General features: G+C 47.2%; 1 protein-coding gene and 1 long non-coding RNA gene across 2 annotated transcripts in view; one reads left to right on the top strand and one right to left on the bottom strand.

Annotated features, from left to right (window-relative positions):
* Positions 1-21,783, top strand: part of KCNK10 (potassium two pore domain channel subfamily K member 10) — a 123,042-nt gene extending 101,259 nt beyond the window's left edge. Inside the window, exons 5-7 of the mRNA XM_042990284.1 lie at positions 13,189-13,375; positions 19,135-19,277; positions 21,163-21,783. Of these exons, the coding sequence (XP_042846218.1) occupies positions 13,189-13,375; positions 19,135-19,277; positions 21,163-21,783 (951 nt within the window). The remainder of the gene's footprint in view (positions 1-13,188; positions 13,376-19,134; positions 19,278-21,162) is intronic.
* LOC102958424 lies at positions 1,827-11,318 on the bottom strand. The gene is made up of 3 exons (XR_006219036.1): positions 10,124-11,318; positions 5,428-5,508; positions 1,827-3,243 (listed from the first exon to the last, which is right to left on the bottom strand). It is a non-coding gene; the product is annotated as an uncharacterized LOC102958424 (long non-coding RNA).
* Positions 21,784-22,320: the final 537 nt, after the last annotated feature.

The raw sequence follows: 22,320 nt of genomic DNA, 5'->3' as shown, positions 1-22,320 counted from the left end.
TAAATGGCAATGGAGGAAAAAGAAACCCACCCTGGTTGTCACCTTTGAAGTGCAAATATTTTGGTTAAAGAGGGGGTCCAGGATCCTCTGTCCTCTGATCATGCTTATTGCACACTGCGCGCGGTATTTATGTGCTAGGGGCTTTTGTTTCATTAGGCAATACCTGTAAGCATAATTCTCCAGACTTTGCAAGGCAGCCTTGAATACAATATACAGTTTACTTATATCCAGTCGTTCTCAACCCTGTAATACCCAACACCATCTTTTGGAGCAAATATTCATTAGTGCCCACTTACCACATTGAAATAAATCTCCTAGATTGTGCAACTCATCTACACTTATAATTTGGAAAATTTCAATAGTATTTTCTAGCTACAGTATAAAGGAGAGATAAAAGGTAGATCATTTACAATAGAATAATATGCTTCAGTAATAGGCATTTGGGCATGAAACCCTAGGAGACCCACCGAACCAGCGAGACCCTTGCGTCTGTGTATGAACGCGGTAGTTCCAAACGTGGGTCAGTTCAGGTGTGTCCCCCCAGTGACTAAGATGCTACAAGGGATGTCCCCCCAGTGATGTGCTTTTCAAAAATGGAAAACAGTCCTTGGCAGTGTTCCAACTAGTCAAGATTCAACCTTCTTGCAATTTACATTGATTGGAGTCACATTCTTGTAAAGTTCAGCCTATATTGAAAGTATGCAAAAACGTGTGTGTGTGTGTGTGTGTGTCTACACGTAAAAGGGAGTTGAGTTCTCAGCTCAGGTAATTATAAACATGAATTTTTCTCCATGGGATAGTCAAAACTCACAGTAAGTTTGGGATTCTTGTCTGGTTGGTGACACTAACTCTTGTACATTCTTGCCCCCTCCCGCTGCATGCCCGGAGTGCCCCTGTGATTGTGACAACCACAAACACCCTCCCAAATTTACCAGTCACCTCTTAGGGGGTTACAGTCTGAATGGGGTTGTTAAAAAAAACACACCAAACTTCCAGGGAGCCCCCGTGTAGCTTCGGGAACACACACATATGATTTCTATTCTTGTGTGAAAGGCTATGTTCAAAAGCCAACACTCTGTCTTTCATGCAGTTCCTGTGCTATTAATATTCAATTCCATTCCACAAACCTGTCCTGTGTGCCTGCGTATATGGCCATCGCCTGTGCCCCTCTGTAGTGGATACTCTTACTAGTGTTCTACGTTACAAAATCCTGACAGTTTATCTGTTCCTGGATGAACAGTTTTCTTTTATGTCCTTTGTAGGTTGGTTTATCTTAAATGATTACTCCCCTGTTTTCCCCAGGTGCTAAAAAAGAGGGAGCAAGTGTAGAGAAACACATCGCGCATTTGATACAAAATGGGGGAGACACACATGTGGGTAGACAGCAATGCAGGATGAGTGGGTCCATCGACAGGGGAAAATGCAAAGAACAGAGACAGCCAGAGGGAGGAGAGGTAACTCTAGCCAGAGGGCAGAGGGCTTCCTGCAGGAGGCAATGGTGGATTTGTGTTTCGAGGAGCATCAGGAGTTTGACAAGCATAAAAAGGGGAAGAGGAAGAATATCCCAGCAGACAGAACAGCCTTTAAAAAGCACAGACGCAAAGAGGCACATGGGTGGCTCAGTCAGTTGAGCATCTGACTTGGGCTCAGGTCATGATCTCATGCTTCATGAGTTCGAGCCCCACATTGGGCTCACTGCTGTCAGCACGGAGCCCACTCCGAATCCTCTGTCCCCGCCCCCATCTCTCTCTGCCCCTCCCCTGCTCACGCTCTCTCTCAAAAATAAATAAAACATTAAAAGAGGGCACAGAAGCATGAAGCGGGATTCTGTCTCTTTAGAGGGTAAGCTGCAAAAATGACTGGAATTACAGGCAAGGCGGAGAGGGACAGCAGATGCTTGCCAACAGTGGGGCTCCAGGCACTTCTGCTCAGGAAGGGGGGGTGACACATTCTGTGGGAAGAGGAGGTGGCAGGGCAGCAGGCAGGATGCAACTACCGCCTTGGAGCAAGGCCACGTCCTCACGGCTGCCACCGCCACTGTGGGCACGTGACCCTGGGATTCCGAAGGCTCAGACAAGGCCCATCTCTGTTCTTTACTGTGGGGAGTATGGACTCCTCCTTCTCTCCTCCAGTTTTCCCTCCAGGGCACGGCCATCATGTCTCTCCCAAAAGCAAGAAAGACCAACTGCATCCTTACGGATACTTGTGCTGTTTCTCAAGGGAGCCATGCAGCATTCAGGAGCAGTTCCACATTGCCTCTCTCCCTTTTCTCCTCCTTACCCCTCTCTCTCCCAGTCCCCCGCCTCCTCCTTTTCCTTCATGACAAAGCTGACAAAGAGAACTTGGCCATCGTAGAGACTTCGGAAAACAGTACAAAAAAGAAAGTAAAATCTTGCGAAAGCCCCTCGTCCAGGGAGATCTGTCGTCAACACGTTGATAATTGTGCTTCTGAATCATCTCTCTTTGCATCGTTTGCCCAAATGCCGGCCACTCCACTGGCATGTCGATCCCCTTCCCAAGGTCCTCTGCCCTCTGACGCTTGCAGGGGCTGTCACTCATGTGTCCCCGTGTCTGTCCTAGCTGCAGCCTGTGTCTTCCCCAGAGACCCGTCTCTGGGTCTCCATGCTCTGCTCTAACACTGCTCTTGGCATTGCTGCTGGTCCCCTCCTGCAGGGCTGGCCTGTGGGAAGAGTCAGATACTGCCCTCTCTCTACCTCTCCGTCCCGGGAATGGTTGCAGCCCTTCCCACCGCACGGCTGAAACCCGCTGTAATTTCTAACGAGACTTTTCTGTAGATACAGGAACATCGGAAACATTGTCATGCCACGTCAGGTTGTAGTTCAGGCTGATCTTGGACTTCAGAGGTGTATGCCTGTCCCGGGGACCACATGGGGCCGTGTCCCTGACCTGCCTGCAAGTGGCTAAAGCCAGCTTACCCTGACCTCCTGGAGAGGCGGTTGCAGGCAGGCAGCTTAGCTGACTCAGGAGAAACCAGCTTTGGATAATTTAAGGAGAAAAGAAAACAAAAAATGAAAGGATATCTGATAGCTACCAAATCCCTGGGATGGACAGAGACCCAGACTTGGGAGGTACCCAGCCAAGAGCAGTCACCCAAATCACGCCACAGAAGCGGTTCCGGAAGAAGCCACTGTCGTTTCTGGCTGGCATAGGTAGCATCTGGCCGTGCTGCCCCCATTGATTCTGGGCCGTAGGTGCTGCTGCTAGAACCACCCCGTGACTGCCCTGAAAATGGGATAGAATATCATCACTGTGGCCACCGGCCCCAGGATGGCACCCACATGGTCCCTGCTTCTTTGTAGAACTGACGGTGTGTCCACTGCTCCCTGCCACCTCCCTGCCCCCATGGAAGCTTCCATCTAGTGCTGTCTGGCTCCACCTTGACTGGGGGCAAAGTTGTCTCTCCATGCCTCTGCCCTCTGTAGTGTTCATGTTCCTCAATCTCTGTTCAGGAGACTTCGGGGGAGCCAAGAGTCTTGCGCGGCAGGCTGGGCACAGGTGCTGAGGTAGTTGCGTCCACACTAGAGGAGGGCTCTGCATCTAACCCCTTCCTCTCTGCCCCTGGTCCCTCAGACTGTAGGTTCTGGTAACCCCGCTTAGGAGACCCTGGGAAGATGTAGTCCCTTCCCACCCTTCTTCCCTTTCCAGGCCGAGTGGCCATTCTGCCTTCTCTCTGTCTTTGACCCTAGCCCGATCTTATCTATTCTGTGGGAGAGAAGAAGGTGGTTTGGAGGCGCCTGGGTTAAGCATCTTACTCTTAATTTCAGCTCAGGTCGTGATCTCACAGCTTGTGAGTTCGAGCCCCACATTGGGCTCTGTCTGCATCGACCGTGTGGAGCCTGCTTGGGATTCTCTCTCTCTCCCCCCCCCCCCCTTCTTTCTGCCCCTACCCTACTTGCTCTCTCTCTCAAAATAAATAAACTTAAAATTAAAAAAAATAAAATAAAAACAGTGGTTCTGCAGGCATGCCTCTGGGAATCTTTGCTCCTCACTTAGGAATAGCCTTTGGGATACCAGAGAGCGGAAAACACACAGAAAACCATAGAAAAGATACTCCAAGGCCAAGTCTGTCACATCTGTCTCACTAGTGTCTGGTTCAGAGTCTGGCTTTTGTCTCCGTGGTCAGGGGAGCCTGGGCTACATGCTTGTGTCTTTGCAGGTGGGAGGCTGGGAGAGCGAGTACTTGGCATTCTATAGCTTCTGTCCTGGGAGGAGCATCGTTCTGTTTTGCTCATCAGTGAATTGAGCTCAGTAGGTGCACGATAAATATTTATTGAATGAAAGGGTAGAAAATATTGAATTCAACTTCATTCACAGCTTGGAAAATATTCTGCAAAAGAAAATTTGTTCAATCTGGATGTTTCTATCAAGTTGTCTCAATGCAGGGTTTCCCAGTTTAGGATTTATTTCTTTAAAAAAATTTTTTTTAATGTTTATTTAGTTTTGAGAGAGAGTGATAAAGAGAGCGCAAGCAGGGGACGGGCAGAGAGAGAGAGAGAGAGAGAGAGAGAGAGAGAGACATGGAACCTGAAGCAGGCTCCAGGCTCTGAGCTGTCAGCACAGAGCCTGATGCAGGGCTTGAACTCACAAACCATGAGATCAGGACCTGAGCCGAAGTCAAACACTTAACCGACTGAGCCACCTAGGTGCCCCAGGATTTTTTTCTTTTTCCTTCCTTCCTTCCTTCCTTCCTTCCTTCCTTCCTTCCTTTCCTTTCCTTTCCTTTCCTTTCCTTTCTTTTCTTTTCTTTTCTTTTCTTTCTTTCTTTCTTTCTTTCTTTTCTTTCTTTCTTTCTTTCTTTCTTTCAAGCCATGTTTCATTCTTTCTTAAGCTCCTCTGTTTCCAGTCTAACTAGAAAGTGAATGCATATTTCTTTCTGTCTTCTTTCCATTTTCTTTCTATCTCCCAACAATTCTCTGCAAACCTGTCTGGGCAGCCTTCTTGTACCTCCAGGAAAATTCTAGGCCCTCAAACCATTGTTTCATTTCTGCTTTCTATACTCCAAATCTTTTCCTCAAACGTGCTCCTCCTTTTCATAGACTTAATTATTGTTTTCTTGCTTCTCATTGCCTTTTTCTCTTCTAGTTCCCACATCTTTGCCCCATATAATTTCTCAAGGCCTATTTCATTATTCTCTATAGTTTTATGAGAGTGAGCATCCCTGTGTGCTTTCATTAAAAAGTCTTGCTCTAGAAAGAAGGAAAGAAAGGGTGTAACTCTTGGGGAGGGGATTGCTTACCACATCTCCAATAACACCCAGGGATCTTCACGGGTGTTGACTCAACAACACCCACGTGCATTTTAAAGGTATTGACCTAACTCTGGCTGATCTTGGGGCTTTCTTCAGGTCTTCTAGTGGGTGAGATAAATATTGAGCCACAGAAAAATGCATGCTTCTTTGCCACTTACCTTGATTCCTGGGCATGTAGACAGGCGCTCTGGGCAGCCCACCAGAGGCTCACAAGTGTCTGCCCTCTGGGTTATTCATACCTGCAAATGGAGGGAGGGGGGCATGTGAAGGCTTTCTTCTCTCCCTCACTTCCTAAGTACACTTGGATGCTGGTTCCAGGCAACAGCGACCTGGCTCCGAGATGGCCAGGAAGGATGAGGAAGAGTCAAGGGCTCCTTGATGATCCACTGTGACCCTTTTACTTTACTCAATGTGTTACGTGGCTGCATTGTGACCATTGTTCCCCAGCTCCATCCCCTGGCCTGTCTCATCCCTGTGCGGGGTCCCTCTTCCTCCAGAAAGCCCCTCTGGGGCCTGGCTTTGCTTAATGACTTCCCCAGTTCTTCATCTCCTTCTAGGACAGGCCCCTCAGTAGGAGGTCCATTGTAATCGTGCTCCTCCTTGGTGGGGGCCGTAGTCTAAACAAGGGAACTCGCCTTCCATTGAGGAGAAATTGCCCCAGTGGACACAGTCTGACCTCTTTCTCCCCTTCATTGTGTAATAATTATTGAGCTATCACTAACATAAAAAACCATGGTACCAGAAGGACTGCAGGGAGGAGAGTTGAGATGATGGGGGTCCTTGAAGGAGCCAAATAAATAGTGTCCTCTCCTTCCCACCCAAGGTATGAACTGATTGAGAAGTAAGACAAAGGAGATGATGCACTAAAGCACAGTATTACTATATTTTCTCAACACTGGAGAATATGGCTTGTATCTGTAGAAAAATGGGGTTTTAATAACAGTGCCAGAATTAGGAGATCACAAGGCCACTTTTTGAGGGCAGTTTGTTCCCAAAAGGAAAGGAGAGGAAGAGACAGAGTGCTCAATTCCTGGGTCAGAGTAAGGCTGGAGACATGCCATGTGTATCGTAGCAGGGGGAGCCCCCTGCTCGAGAAAGAAGCATTGGGGTGGGATCTTGTTGCCCTGGCTGTTGTGGACTGCTTGACCTTGAACGCTTGTTAGCCAGGGGAGGAGAAGAGTGAGGCGGCTTCAGGTGTCTGTAGCACTGTTATTGCAGTATTATTATCGTATGCTCGTACATATAACGGTGGGAGGGCATTTTGGGGTGGAGGCTGTGTTGTTCACTGTGCTGCTGAAGTCTGGGTAAAGTAACTTTAGACTTTGGATAGGTGAGCAGCTAGGCGGGCATTGATCAAGGTTGCCAGGGGTTATTCTGTAGAGGTGGCTTGTCAGGAGGGGGGTCCATCCTCCTCTGCTTTCCATGGGCTTGCTTTCCAAACCTCAGCTGAAGAGCAGAACCATTCTTCAGCCAAGGTTACATGTGGGAGCTTCCTACATCGGTGTGATTGCCTGTGTGCCGTTCCAATCCTGAGGGTACGGTTTCTGAATTCTTAACTAACAGAGATCCAAGGGTTATCCATCACCATTGGCACGCTTTTGTATTCCACATTACCAGAGCTACAAGAATATTTCTATCTTCTCTCCTACGTGGTATTTTTAATCAGTGGGATGTCATTAGGTACTATACTTTGCCTTCAACACCTGCACCAGGGCAGGACACCATGGACAGCGCCACAAAGACTGCTCTCAGCCAAAGACTTGGTGGTTCCCACCCCGCCTTGCGCACTAGACTTTGTGTGCATGAGGAAGGAACTTTTCTCTTTTCAGACTGCTGTGTCCCTTGCAGCCAGAACAGCCTGTGGCGTATGAAAGGTCCTTAAAAATTATGTGCTGAATGAATTAACTGGCTGTATTCTGAGTGCAAGCTCTTGTGTTCCAGTTGAGTATTATCTCCAAATGTTAAACACCACTGAATTGTAGAGCAGAGGACTTTAAAAGATTTTAATTAAAGTGTTCCTGGAGTAGAACAGCTAAGAATGTTTATTATTTGTGGATTTTAATTTTTCCACATGCCAGGTGCACCTATATTGGCATTTCAGTGATAAAAACAATTTAATTATATATACCAAAAGCTTTTTAAAAAACTTTGCATGGTGATACCAGGAAAGCACTGAACTTGCCAATAATCTATTAGATGCTGCAGTGTGGCTCAGAGTCAGGTGCTAGATGAAACTTGTGTGTGTGAATCCAGCTATTGAGCTGAATGTAAACAAAATACATTTGTGTATTCAGCCTTTGAGTAGGACATTCTCCATAGGCTCCATGAGGATTTTGCTACATGATTCTCACTAACGTGTGTTTATAGTATCTCTGCCATGGAGATTATAGGCAAATGCTGTTTACAAGCTCTCCTCAAAGTTTATAGAATTGCTGATACTACATGGTTATTCATTATAATGTTGAAACTATTTGTTAGAACTTTGTGGAAAAAGAAATCTTTGTGGAAAAACATAATAATATCAGAAAATAAAGTCAGTTCTTTTGAAAGGCAGTTCCTATTATCTTTCCATTTTGAGAAATTACTCTCAGTTGAATTGTATTACCATGGTGATGTGTTTGCATTTCAACAAAACCAAACCAGACCGTAAAGTAGAGCTCTGCATGTCTAGCTCCTGTCCTACGACTTTTATTGCAGTATTCTTATTATTAAATAAAATCTCCTACGTTCCGGCTAAAAATCACAACAAAGAAGCAATTTCCTCGGCCAGACACAACAATCTGGATTGCTGATCTCAGAATTCGAAGAAATCACATAAAAGTGAAAAGGAGAACAGGCATTAGAGAGGTAAAAGTCAAATAAAGGACTCACCCACAAATGAATAGAAATATACTTGTTCTCTAAAATAAGACTGCAGAAGTAAGCCAACACAGGAAGGGCGTTTTGCTTAATGAGAGTTGGACGTGTGGCTTAGTCCCCTGAGGTCTGAAACAAGTAAACCCTTTCAGGATTGTCAGCACATACCTCCCTGTCTCAAAGGAGAGCTCTTAGAGCTGGCTCTCCTGCTCTCTGTTTGTGAAGTTTGTTTTACTCTTTGGAATAATTGCACACGTAATTCTGACAACTAAATGCAAAGTCTACAGGAGGTAGGTTTTGAGTTCTTCGAAAATTCCTGCAGTTCGTGCCAATGGGAGGCAGGAAATCGTTTCGCATAATGCTATTTGCATAAGAAGGAAAGAACACATCATTTATTCTAATCAACAAAGTGTGAAAACAAGATCTGGACAGATGTGCACAACCATCCTATCACTCCTGCCCAAATATTGTATCAGTCCATCTTGTCCCAGATCACAATTTTGTTCGCCCAAGAACACATTAGCTCAGTCAGATCTGGGTTCTCACAAAGCTTTTTGCTAGCTGCTGGGCTTACTGGTAAATAAGCAGTGTGGTTTTGCTTAGCAACCCCTCCGTGGAAACACAGCACGCTTTGTAAGCGGTGGGGAGGTGGGGAGGCGGCGGCTGGCTCGGGAAGCAAGGTATGTGCCTCTCAGGGTCTCTGCAGCTGGTCTCTGACATCGCAAACATTATCTTCAATCCTTAGTCTCGCAAGGCTGATGAAGAACTAGGGGGAAATTAATTGGAAGGCAAATAAAAAGTGTTCAAGATTGTGAGCTGAGACTGTCTGAGAACTCAACCCAGAGTCAACACAGAAGAACCAAGAGAGAATGAGGACCTTTTTTCTCATTAAAAATGAGGTAATTATAGGAGATAACGTATCCAGGAAGCCCACAATGACTTCTTGAAGCTAAACAAAGATTATCTTAAGCCAGACATGAGGGAACATTCCTCAGTAGCTAAGGGCAGCATTAAATCTGGGACTGTCCACATCTAAGAAAAGATTTGAACTTGTACATCCAAGATAATCATTAACAGTCACTGAGCACTTAGCAGGCAGTGTGATCAGCTTTTGCACACTCATTTAATTTTCCAAACAATCCTGTGAGGTGGGTTCTTTTACGTCCATTTTATAAAGGAAGAAACTGATGTGTAGAAAGATTGACAAACTTGCTTGAGGTCACCCAGGTATATAGCAGTGGGGATGGGAGGTGTGCCAGGCAGTCTGCTCTTAGACCCCCCCCGAGTTCCTAACCACCATTTTACAAGTGGTAGGGTGCAGTTACAGGCCTAATGGGGATTCAAAGTCCAAAGATCACTGGATGAGGTGTAACGTAGTTTGTAGTTCCATCTTGAAAGCTATGAAGCGTCCAATTAAGGCAACTGTTTTGTTTCATTTTAATATCTGGAGGGCAGCAAAAGCATGGATATCCAGAATAACATATATTGCTAAAACATTACGTCCACACCTTGTCCTTTTTTAAAAAAGGTTTTTTAATGTTTTTACTTTTGAAAGAGACAGAGAATGCGAGTGGGTTAGGGGCAGAGAGAGAGGGAGACACAGAATGTGAAGCAGGCTCCAGGCTCTGAGCTGTCAGCACAGAGCCTGATGTGGGGCTCAAACTCACTGACTGTGAGATCATGACCTGAGCCAAAGTTGGGACGCTTAACTGACTGAGCCACCCAGTCGCCTCCACACCTCTTCCTAAAGTGAAGTATGGGTAGACAGCTTTTCATACACACGCATGCGAGACACTTGACTTCTTATGTCCCTAAAATACCCCAATTATTGACTTCTCCACGCGTTCACTGAGCATCACTGTAGGATGTCTGGAAGCAGCAGCCCAGGAGCACACGTGCTGGCTTGGGCAGTGAGCAGTGGTGAAATGTTTACCTTGCTGATAAACTCTCCAACAGATAATACATTTAAGACACCACTATTTAGCCTTTGTTACATACCTCCCTCTCTGCCACCAAACGAATCCTGTCCTGTGCCATCGTCCCTTCTGCCCACCTCTGAGAGCCGGGGAATGTCCCCCAGCTTTCACATACTTGCAGTCCTCCTTTGCCAACCTCAGCCTCATGTGGGTCGCAGTTGTGTCCCCACCCTAATTTATGACCTCACAAGTGTCTCACAAACATTTAGTTCACTTTACTTTTATTATGTGTTTGTGGAGGACAATTTATGGTGTGTGTGTGGGGGGGTGGGGAATGGTGTGTCCATTGCCAGCAATTAGATGAATTTAATGATTGATGGCGAAATCTCCTTTCGGGCTTTGGATTTTTATATATATCTATAAACAAAACTAGGCCAGTGATACATAAGTTCCTGGATTCTCAGAGGGACTCAACTGCCCTCACCCAGTCCTGCTATCATATCCAGTCTGGAAATTTATGAAATGGGGAAGACATTCCCGTGGTTCTCAAGTGATTTATCTGGTCACAATACTTCCGTGCAAAAATACTTGGAATTTTCATTTGCGGTTGCAACAATATCCGTAAATTATCACTTTTTTTTTTCTAGATGGCTTTTCTGAGGAGATGAGGAGGGGACCATGTAAACATGCATGGATCAAATAATTATTCCCTGTTCCCACTTTATACACTGAGTGCCCTCTTGGGAGTTAGAGCACATGACTAGTTTTCATAAGGAAGGATTGTATTTCTTTGGGTCTTCTTGTGTGTTTTTAGGGAATATACTGATCCCAGAAGGGGGTGGAAATCGTGCTGACTTAGATTTGTGCCAAAATATATTCTCCACTGTAACTGCTCTTACTGACCTGCCCTGTGTCCTCCATTTTGCCGCGTTGAGCATACCTGGGACTGGGACCCCAGTCAGGTGGGGCTGAATGTTTCTGAGACGTGATTAGAGCGGACAGCAGCCTTTCCTCCTTTCAGCTTCCTCATCCCTGAAAATTTCCAGTGAACAAGCAACACCATCGTTTCTCCCTCAGTTGGGGAGGAGGGGATGGAAGGAGGGGAAACCTAGTCATCTTCTTGACTGGCATTTCCATGGTTGGCCCGAGTGGCTCATCTTAGAAGACACAGTTGACTCTCTCTGTCCTGGGAAGATGTCACAGAGGTGTCACTGCTTATTACTGAAGGTTAGGAATTCCCGGACAGAGCGCATAGTGACACTTTTTTATTCTCAATCTTCCTTTCTAGAAGGGAAGCAGGATGGCCTGTTCTTCATGGGGGTTAGTCTGGTTGATTTTGTTATGAGGGGGTAGGTTGGAGGGGTGGGGCGGGGGGGACTCTGGCAACTTTGTTTGAGCTGGGAAATTGTTGAGTAACTTGAAGTCTGGTTCCATCAGTAGGCACTGGACTGGGAGTTAATCACATCAGAAGTCTAATCTCGGCTTTGCCTCTAATTAGCAAAATCATTTTATGCTGGTCCCTCAACCCCTCCTGGCTTCTGGTTTTGCATCTGTAAAATGAGGTGTATGAATGCAAAGGTCTCTCTGGGCTCTGAGGTTCTCTGCCTTCTAATTCACCAGAAGGCAATGAATAGGAAACAGAACACATGGTAAGGATTTCCTAGATCCAGTGCCCTACATGTGGTGTACTTTTTTTAAATTTATTTTTTAATATATGAAATTTACTGTCAAATTGGTTCCCATACAACACCCAGTGCGCATCCCAAAAGGTGCCCTCCTCAATACCCATCACCCACCCTGCCCTCCCTCCCACCCCCCATCAACCCTCAGTTTGTTCTCAGTTTTTAAGAGTCTCTTATGCTTTGGTTCTCTCCCACTCTAACCTCTTTTTTTTTTTTTTCTTCCCCTCCCCCATGGGTTTCTGTTACGTTTCTCAGGATCCACATAGAAGTGAAACCATATGGTATCTGTCTTTCTCTGTATGGCTTATTTCACTTAGCATCACACTCTCCAGTTCCATCCACGTTGCTACAAAAGGCCATATTTCATTTTCATGTGGTGTATTTTTGCAGAACATCAATCTAGGTGGTGTAGAAAGGCCCATTCATTCTGGTATTATATGGTTTTGGTTGGGTTATAGTGCTAGGGCCCCCTGATGACAATTGACGTGCCAGTCCTGGGAGCTTTGAGAAGACCTTAAAGATTATTTAGTCCAGAGGCAATGCCAGTGTTGTCTTGAGTGCATTCAAGGGGAATACCAATGATGCTTCCAGTCTACCTCTGGACTCCGTTGGCACTGTTTCTTTGAGTGACGTCAGTCTAATACCCAATCTAAATGCTCTCACCTCCTGCTGGCTCCTTGAGAAGCTGATCTGAAATGAAGCTCCTGTCATTTTCGACAGTGACCCCATCATTCTGACTTAGACTTTTGTCCGTCTTTGGTGGATAATACAGCCTAAACACGCCGTAGCGCTAGCTCAAACACATGTGTTTTGAAAGAAAAGTATGTTATAAACGTACCACTTCAGCAGGGAAGGAGGGTGAAGAAGCTGGAGTCTGTCTCAAATGAGTATGGGTGTGGCTGTGTTTTCCTTGTCCTCTGAACACTTTAGTCTGTCTCAGGCCAGCTGTTTTTGTTTTTGTTTTTGTTTCTTCCCCCCAACACGTTCCCTTTGATACAAGGGAAACTAGGTGCCAAGTCCATCGCTGCCGCTGTGGAAAGAGCTCCAAACCTGTGCCCTCCTAAAGGAGGGTCGATAATACGTGAGAAATGGCAGCAACCCCTTCTGGGGAATAATTATATTCACACCAGTGAGGAAGTTAGAATCAGCATTTGGAACCACTTGAAGGACATTCAAGGCATGACCTAAGCAGGGTTTCTTGACCCACGGTCCATGGTTTCTTGACCGAAGGTCCATGAACAGGCTTCCTGGTGTCCAAGAGCCACCCATAGAGCATCTGAAAACTTCTGTCCGTGTGTTTTTCTAGGAGAGGGTCCACAGCCTTCCTTCCTCCGGTTCTCCCAAAGTTGCCCATGACTGAAGAAAGGTGAAAAGCCACTGACATAATACATTTTTTTCTGTGCCTCTCTGTCCTCTGAATCCAGGGTGATAAAGCTGACCTATCTTTCTGCTTTGCTGTTCCCAGAAAAAGCAAGTGAGCCAGACCAAGATCCGGGTCATCTCAACCATCCTGTTCATCTTGGCCGGCTGTATTGTGTTTGTGACGATCCCTGCTGTCATTTTCAAATATATCGAGGGGTGGACAGCCTTGGAGTCCATTTACTTTGTGGTGGTCACTCTCACCACAGTAGGCTTTGGTGATTTTGTGGCAGGTAAGCTCCCTGGGCATCCCAGTCACCAGGGCCCCCAGCGGGGAGAATATTCTGTTGACAGTGCTTTTTACAACCACCAGGGGGCGCCTGGGTGGCCCAGTTGGTCAAGTGTCTGACTTCCGGCTCAGGTCTCTGGCTCACAGTTGGGGAGTTTGAGCCCCGTGCCTGGCTCTGTGCTGACAGTGCAGAGCCTGGTGCCCGCTTCGAGATCTGTGTCTGCCTCTCTCTCTGCCCCTCCCCCGCCCTCCCCCCCTACTCAAAAACAAATAAACACTAAAAAAATTTTTTTAACCACCAGAAAAAACGTTATGGGAGAAGCAAATGGAAACATCTCAATGTCACTGCTGCTGTGCATGGACTCATTTCAAGCCCGTGGTCCCATGTAATATAAAATAAGCCGCAGATTCTGCTGTGAAAAGAAAGCCGGCCCCGTCCTCCCCAGGATGTTCATTGCCCTTATCATCATATGAATTATGCATGAGTGAAATGAATTTCTCATTGAATGTTAGACTTATGATTTGCATTAAGGCTCCTTGAATGAATTGATAAAGACTGTATTAGCAAGTGGCAAATAAGGAACTTTGGGGAGATTAGCATAGAGTTTAGCCTGCAGCCATCTGTGGGTTAGGCTTCCTGATGCTGCCCAGGGGAGGGCCGTGGTTCCCGCAAAAGTTATCCTGGGCACAAAATTTAGGACTCAGCTGACTAGTAGAAGCCGAGACCCGTCCCAAGGGAGTAAAATTTAACGGATTCTGCATGAATGTATATTTTAAAAGCAATAGCCTTCATTGTGAAAGTCAATGCCAATGAACTATGTTTATAGAAGCAAAAGAAAACCACCATCAATTTCATCCGGGGACAGGGAGTTTGAAAATGAAATGAGATCTGGCTTCTTACATGTATGGCTTTCCCAGAGTGTGGTAGGAAGGCAAAGAGAGAGAAACAGGCCATCCTTCTGTGTCCTAACAGATAATTCTAGGGGGTCGGCAATGGATCGTTGCCTACTCCAAGAAGTGAATGCTTTGATTAAACAACTCTGTCCTAGGCTCAACACGTTTGAGTGGTGTGTGTGTGTGTGTGTGTGTGTGTGTGTGTGTGTGTGTGTGTGTTATTCACCAGTTCCCGGTTAGGCAGCTGCATAGACATTTGCAGGCTGAGATCATGGGCCTCCCATCCTTTATTTGACACATGATCCTGGCAGCACCTTGGTTTCCTCACAGAGTATGGTGCTCGCCAGGATGACAGGGATCTGGGAATCCAGAAAGCAGGACATTCTGGAGGGGATACTGAAGTCTTTTCAAAAGGTGCCTGGGTGCCTCCACATTCATTCCAGGCTACTAGGGGCCTTCTAGCTGTTACAGCAGGGCGGATGAAGACTGCAGTCCAGTTTGTAAAAAATAGCAGCTTTTATATATTTTTTCTTCCTTTTTGTTGCCTAAGGACAAAGCATTGCAAAGTCAAAGTGATTAAAAACTTTACAAACTTACAAAAGCCGGGGGTCTGGGTCCCCACCAGTCTTTCCTTATGCACAGTCACTGTGCGTCTCCTCGCCTTGGGTCAGGAGTCACTTCATGCCATCCAAGCAGAGGCCTGAAGCTCCGGAGAGAAACCACAGGGAACCCGCTGGGACGATTTCACAAACTTCTGTAAGTTCCCCCAGGGCATAGCTCGCACTGGTCTGTGCTTCCAGGTGCCCTCGGTGTTAGTCCTGGGCTGTCTGCTGGACTGTCTGTTACAGGACACCTGTGACGAACCTTCTCTCTAAACACCTGCTCGACTCAGCCTGTTAATCTGCTAATCTGGGGCACAAAGAGCAGAGCCTTGGAATATAAAATTTAAAAATTTATTTACTTATTTAGTGATCAGCAAAGTTTTAATTTGAATTTAGGTTATCTGTTTGTTTGAAGTTTATTTTGAGAGAGGGAGAGAGAGAGGGAGAGAGGGAGAGAGAGAGAACCCCAAGCAGGCTCCACACTGTCAGTGAGGAGCCCGACGAGGGGCTTGAACTCACAAACCGTGAGATTATGACCTGAGCAGAAATCAGGAGTCAGACACTTAACCGTTGGAGCCACTCAGGCAACCCCCACGTTACCTGTTTACATATAATTAATTATACAATGCAAGAAAATGCAGGGAAGCCTGACATTAAAAAAGAAGATGACATTTGACAATAACGTAATTGAATATCTTACATTTTACTGTTATAAGTTGTGATCTTATAAAACCAAAACTGTTATAATCTATTCACATTAGAGTCAATGTATAAATACCTACTATCTACTTTTGTTAATATTATTGAATCAAGGCTTTCATGTTAATTGAAAGGTGAATATGAATCTGTAAAGTAATATGAATTCCATTTTACAAAACAGCACTGACTGACCGAAAAAGAAAAAAGAAAAAAGAAAATGAAATAAATGAGCCCCAGATTTAACGCACATGAATGTTCTCGGTTGGCCGGTGTGATGGGACTTTATTTAGAGCCTTGCTGCTTCAGTAAAAATGTCAGAAAGAGGTAGCTTTTATTTAGATCCTAGATGAATACAGTTGGCCAACCTAAATGATTTTGCATATGTTGGTTCTAAGTAAAAAAGTTAAAGATAACCCAGGAAAGAAAATGTGTGACTTGTTTAACATTATGGTGTGTATATGGGTCCCTGCTCTTCATCGTGGATGGGAGAGAAGAAAGGTCATGCATGTTCTTTACCTCTTAACCCACAGTGACCGCCCTTATTAGGGAACACTGCCCAGCTGGTGTCTTTCCTCCCCGGAAGGAAGGGGAGGGAGGGGAGGAGCAAGGACAAAATGAGAGGGGCCTCTGGTGCTTCAAGGAGTCCTGCCACTGATTTTGATTTATTATTTCTTCTTATTACCCACCATGGATTGAGAGCACTTAGCACATACCGGCACTTGACTTTATCTTTACTTACCTCGAAAGGGCATGACCCCCCCCCCCCCCCCACAGTCACAGGCCTGGCGCTGGTTTAATTCCCTTGTTTACTGTTGATTACAAAGCCTTGTTTCTTTTGTTCTGAGGTCTCCACGGACAGGGTGTCTCTTATAATTTACAGTGCTGACTGCGAGCGGACCAGGCCTTCCTAAATTTGGGTTTCCAGAACTTCTGTAGATTGTGGTCCAAAGATGCATGCCTTTAAGGCATGAAATTTGTCACAAGCTTAGCAACAGGGAACGAGGCCCGACCATTTCAAAAAGGTGCATCAGCAAGAGTTGATAGTTGCTCTGAGTCAGCATCACTTCTAGAAATATAATCGGAACGTTGGTCATCATGCAGGATTAAATGCTGGCTTATTTTAATAGCTGACTTCCTTTGGGACAGCCTAACAACTTCGGAGCATTTCGAAACCGTCAATGGGAGCGCACACACGGAGCTCTCAATTCCAGACAAGCGGTTGAGAAAGGAATCCACCGAAGGGTGCCTTTTGTGTTGTTTGCTAGCGCACCCTAGTGGCAGTCTTTGGCGGGCGGTGGTGATTTGCTGAGGTCAGTATTTACCGTCGGCAAGTCCCTCCTCCCCCCGCCCCAGGCTCTGAGGACCGAGCTGCACGGTTCTCCCTCCCGCCCAGCGCGGAAATGAACCTCAGAAACCACTTACTGTTGCAGGAACCCTAGAGAAAGCTGGGGCGGGGGGAGCGTTGCCTAAAAGGGAAAAAAAGCAAAACAAAGGCAGCTGAACCAGACCGAAGTGTGGTTGCCCAGAGCCCGTTGGCGATGTTTGGAATTCTCGTGTTAAGAAATGGCAGTGGCTGTGGAGATCTTGAGGCCTTGTGGGCTGCCCTGCACCCTGGGTTCGGTCCCACTGACAGGAGCCACAGGCCACAGGGCCTGCCCACGTGCCTTTGGGAGGTATTACTGAGACCATAAGAGCTCAGAGTGGATTCCGTGGGGCTCGATGAGGTTGCAACCACCACTCAGTGGGAAAGACTAGTAATCACTCCTCGTGTAACACCTTAATTACCCATACATTGCTAATGTTCAGTTGCCTTAGAAATGGCCGCCTGGGGGCTCCCGGGCGGCTCAGTCGGTTAAGCGTCCGACTTCAGCTCAGGTCATGATCTCTCAGTTTGTGAGTTCGAACCCGCATCGGGCTCTGTGCTGACAGCTCGGGGCCTGGAGCCTGCTTCAGACTCTGTGCCTCCCTCTCTCTCTCTGCCCCTCCTCTGCTCACACTCTGTCTCTCTCTCTTCCTTAAAAATAAATATTAAGGAAAAAAAAAAATTTAGAAATGGCCACCTGCCTGCCTCACTGGGCAACAATGTGTCACAGAGTGAGAGGCAGGCTGATAGCAGCCATGTCCTGGAACTTCTTCACTTCTTCGGGAGAGAGCGCTGAGGTTGGAGCCTGTTTTACACAGCTACTTTTGGTAGGGCCTGTAGGAGGGTGAGAAGAAACAGGCTAATTATTTGCAATAAATGACTGGTCCTTTCAACGGAACAGCCGGTCAATGCCATCAGGCAGCTGGCCGATTTGGTTTGATAGATCTCTACCGTAATCCCTACATATAAAATAAAGGGATTGGACTCGCTGGCCTTTTAGCTCGAGCACGGTGGTTCTAATTACTCAGACTGATTGACCTTTTGGATTAGCATCGTGTAAACACCATCCCTCAGTTAGTGTGAAATCACTCCTGCTAGGATCAAAGTCTCAAGGATGCCATTAAGTCTAATTTTACTTCCTCACATCCGCTCTGCTCTTACTAAATGCGTGTGTTAAGGGGGAAATGGTTCCAAGCCATTTGGGATTATTGATCCTTCATTTTTATTACATTAAAAAAATTTTTTTAAGTGTTTATCTATTGTTGAGAGAGAGACAGAGTGTGAGCAGGGGAGGGGCAGAGAGAGAGGGAGACACAGGATCCGAAGCACGTTCCAGGCTCCGAGCTGTCAGCACAGAGCCCTATGCGGGGCTGGAACTCCTGAACCGCAAGATCATGACCTGAGCCGAAGTCGGACGCTTAAGCCACTGAGCCACCGGGGCGTCCCTATTTTTATTACATTTAAAGGAGTTTACGAAAAAAAATTGATGGCTGGGCCTGAGCTGTTGTCCCTCTCGCTCATGTCTTTCATTGTCAAACCAAGGTTGAGAAGAAGTGGACCAAATTGGCCACTGACACGTTTCTGTTGTTGTTGTTGTTTATTTATTTTGAGAGACAGAGTGTGTGCACCTGAGCAGGCGAGGGATAGAGAGAGAGGGAGAGAGAGAATCCAGGCAGGCGGCAGGCTGTCAGTGTGGAGCCCAATGCAGGCTCCATCTCACAGACTGTGAGACCATGACCTGAGCTGAAACCAAGAGTCGGACGCTTAGCCAACTGAGCCACCCAGGTGTCCCTGAAAAGTTTTTGTTATGGGTGTTACTGTTAGTGGTCAAGAATCAAAGAAAGTTGGGGCGCCTGGGTGGCTCAGTCAGTTGAGTGTCCGATTCTTCATTTTGGCTCAGGTCATGTTGCCAGAGTGGTGGGATTGAGCCCTCTCAGTCTCTCTCTCCGCTCTCTGCCCTGCTCACACACGTGCTCTCTCTCCCTCTAAAATATATGTGTATGAAAGGAAATTAAGCCACAGGCCAGGCTCCTTTAGGGAAGGCACAAATCTTTTCCTTGCCTGTCACCTCTTGTATACAGCAGGCCTAACAGCTGCGTGTCAGATGGTGATGGGAAGACATCTCTGCCATGTGGACCAGAATATGTTTGTTCTGCAAAGACCATATGCTAGGCCCTGGTTAAAATAACGTTTGGTTGTTTTCAGGGGGAAACGCTGGGATCAATTACCGGGAGTGGTATAAGCCCCTAGTGTGGTTTTGGATCCTTGTTGGCCTTGCCTACTTTGCAGCCGTCCTCAGTATGATCGGAGATTGGCTACGGGTTCTATCCAAAAAGACAAAAGAAGAGGTAGGACTCCTTCCAAATTCTATGAACGTTCCTGAGATTAGATTAGCTCATGTCAAGAATTACCTGTCTCTCTTCTATGGGCACAAGGGCTTCTTAAATAAACGGAGGGCCCCTGTGGCTTCCTCTTTTTGAAGCATTCCCTAAAAGCCAAGGTCAACGGAATAGCAGTTATTTCTGGATCCCTTTTCGGCAGGTGAGAACGTCTGGTGACTCACCGGGCCACAGATCCGGGAAAGACTAGTAAACGATGACTGCTTTTTAAAAAATGAAAAGGGAAAAAGGAAAAAAAAAACCAAACAGCGATTGTCAGCAGGGGTAGGCTGTAGCTGAGGCTGGTGTGCAGACTGGAGGGAGAGGTTTAGAACGTTTTTAAAAAGCTTGAGAAAGATGGCCTGTCCTTCAGGTCTTGGGGTCTATATGGAAATGCAATAAAATACTATGAATCCTTCTTGGTTCCCTGAGACTGAAGTCCTTCAATAGTGGCCAGCCATGAGGAAGCAAACACAAGGGGTCCCTTTCACCATCATCCCCTCTCGGTTATCAGATCTATAGAAACAGACATACCCATGTGTCCAAGGACATGCAGCCTTTACTCATTTACTTTACACATTTACTTTCACGTAAATGTGCGTGAAAACAAAGGCAAGAAAAGACATAAGAGGAAGGTAGATTCTGTGGTTAAAAACAATGTCCATGAAGTTCTTCTAGGAAGAGAGGAAAAGGTAAAGGCAGGCAAGAGAAGAAGAAAGGAGCTAAAGAATGGAAGGGAGATAAGAAAGAAAGAAAAAGAGGAACAGCTTCTTTAAGGGCACCTGCTCACTTCCTAGAAGACAGACATTCTACACAGAAGGCCCCAGGAGAAAGTTACTGTGTGGGAATATTTCCTTTCCCATATCATTCCCGGGCCCAAGTGTTAAATTTTCCTGCCTTGCATAAACACTGTCCGTGTAGTCTTCAGTCCGATACCCCAGAGAGCTCACTGGCCTGCTGAAAATCAGCCATAGTGAAAGCAACCACATCAATATTGACTTTCCTAAGTGCAAAAATGCAAACTTCTGAGTTAGTTGCTCATCCGTATAGAAAGACATGGGACTACTAGTCTCGGTGCTGCTGAATGAGAGCCGAGAAATTTGGTATTGATCCTCCTGCGAAAACTTCACTCTGGAGGAAGAACGTTCTGTGGGCTTTTGCAGAACATGACCAGGAAAGTTTGGTCACCAGGTGCTCTGGAGGGTCTTCTTAAACCAGAGTAAGCTCGACAGCACACGACCGTGTGGCCCAGATACAGGGTGAGCGACGGTCCCCAGGTTGTCCAGGACTGCAGAACACAGGACTCTGTGTTTTACAACCGGGACAGTCCTAGTCTAACTGGGACAGGTGGATCACCCTTCCCAGACAGCAGCACTGGGGAACAGAGAAGGGCCAAGGACCCCCTGAACATCTATCTGCTCTGCACCCCCTGGGTGCTTTCCTCCTGGGAATGTCTCTCTCTGTCTCACATAACGCCAAGAGCTCCGTGAGCTAGACATGATTACCCCACTTATGTTGGAGGGATGAGGCCATACAACTAACAAAGGGGTGGGTGCGTAACAGGAACCCAAGCCTGTCTACCTCCCAACAGTGATCTCTCCCGCAGAGAGCTCTGCCTCCCGTTCAGTCACCGCCTCCACATCTCAGGCTCCTGCCGGCGGCTTCTCTAGCAAGTGTAACTCCCTGATCCCCCCCCTCCCTCCCCCTGGGCCTGTGCTCCCCCATCTCCCGGCCTCCCTTGAGCCAGCCTTCCCATCAGGACATCCAAGGGCTGTGGGCGCCGGGGGCGGGTGGGGGCTCGAGGCAGGCGGAGAGAGGACTTTCTCATCCTGTCGCTTTTCTGTCTCCCGGCCAGGTCGGTGAAATCAAGGCCCACGCGGCCGAGTGGAAGGCCAACGTGACGGCCGAGTTCCGGGAGACACGGCGGCGGCTCAGCGTGGAGATCCACGACAAGCTGCAGCGGGCGGCCACCATCCGCAGCATGGAGCGCCGGCGCCTGGGCCTGGACCAGAGGGCCCACTCGCTGGACATGCTGTCCCCCGAGAAGCGCTCCGTCTTCGCCGCCCTGGACACGGGCCGCTTCAAGGCCTCGTCCCAGGAGAGCATCAACAACCGGCCCAACAACCTGCGCCTGAAGGGGTCGGAGCAGCTCAACAAACACGGGCAGGGCGCCTCGGAAGACAACATCATCAACAAGTTCGGGTCCACCTCCAAGCTCACCAAGAGGAAAAACAAGGACCTCAAAAAGACCTTGCCCGAGGACGTCCACAAAATCTACAAGACCTTCCGGAATTACTCCCTGGACGAAGAGAAGAAGGAGGAGGAGACGGAGAAGATGTGCAACTCGGACCACTCCAGCACGGCCATGCTGACTGAGTGCATCCAGCAGCAGGCCGGGATGGAGAACGGGCTGGTCCCCACGGACACCAGAGACCAGGAACTCGAGAACAACGCGTTACTTGAAGACAGAAACTAAATGCTGAGGACCTTGGACTTGACCAAGCGTCGTGTTTTTTATATTCACCCTGAGACACGTGCCTTAAACAGACTTCTCGTTAGTCCGAAATTACATAGCATCGAAGAATATATTTCACTGTGCCATAAACGACTGAGATGAGAAAGATCGCTCTGCCGAAAGGAGTCAAAGAACAAGGACTGCACTTCTGGCGGCGGCCGCGGGACACTGGGGGAGTGTTCGCACACGCAGGAGGTCGTGGCCGCAAATGTTAAGGGCGTGTCTGGGACGGTGCTTGCACCCCTGTGTGGTGCCACCCCGGCCCCAGCATGTAGAAAAGGGCAGCTATTCCTTAGACCAGCCTTCTGAAAGGAACAGATGTGTCTCCTAAGTGGAGTCTCATTTTCCGAACCTACCGTTAGAGATACGTGCACACACAGAAGGGGACCAGGTGGGGGGTGAACGAGTACCTGCAGGGAGGGTCTGAGTTGGCATTTTGGCATGTTGCTCCGAGCTTGGGTTTTGATACAAACCCTTCAGGGCGCACCTACTCTTTCT

Source organism: Panthera tigris, chromosome B3 (genome assembly GCF_018350195.1).
Source record: "Panthera tigris isolate Pti1 chromosome B3, P.tigris_Pti1_mat1.1, whole genome shotgun sequence".
Lineage (NCBI taxonomy): Eukaryota > Metazoa > Chordata > Mammalia > Carnivora > Felidae > Panthera > Panthera tigris.
The sequence above is the reverse complement of the archived record's forward strand: the minus strand, read 5'-3'. Positions and strand labels throughout refer to the sequence as shown.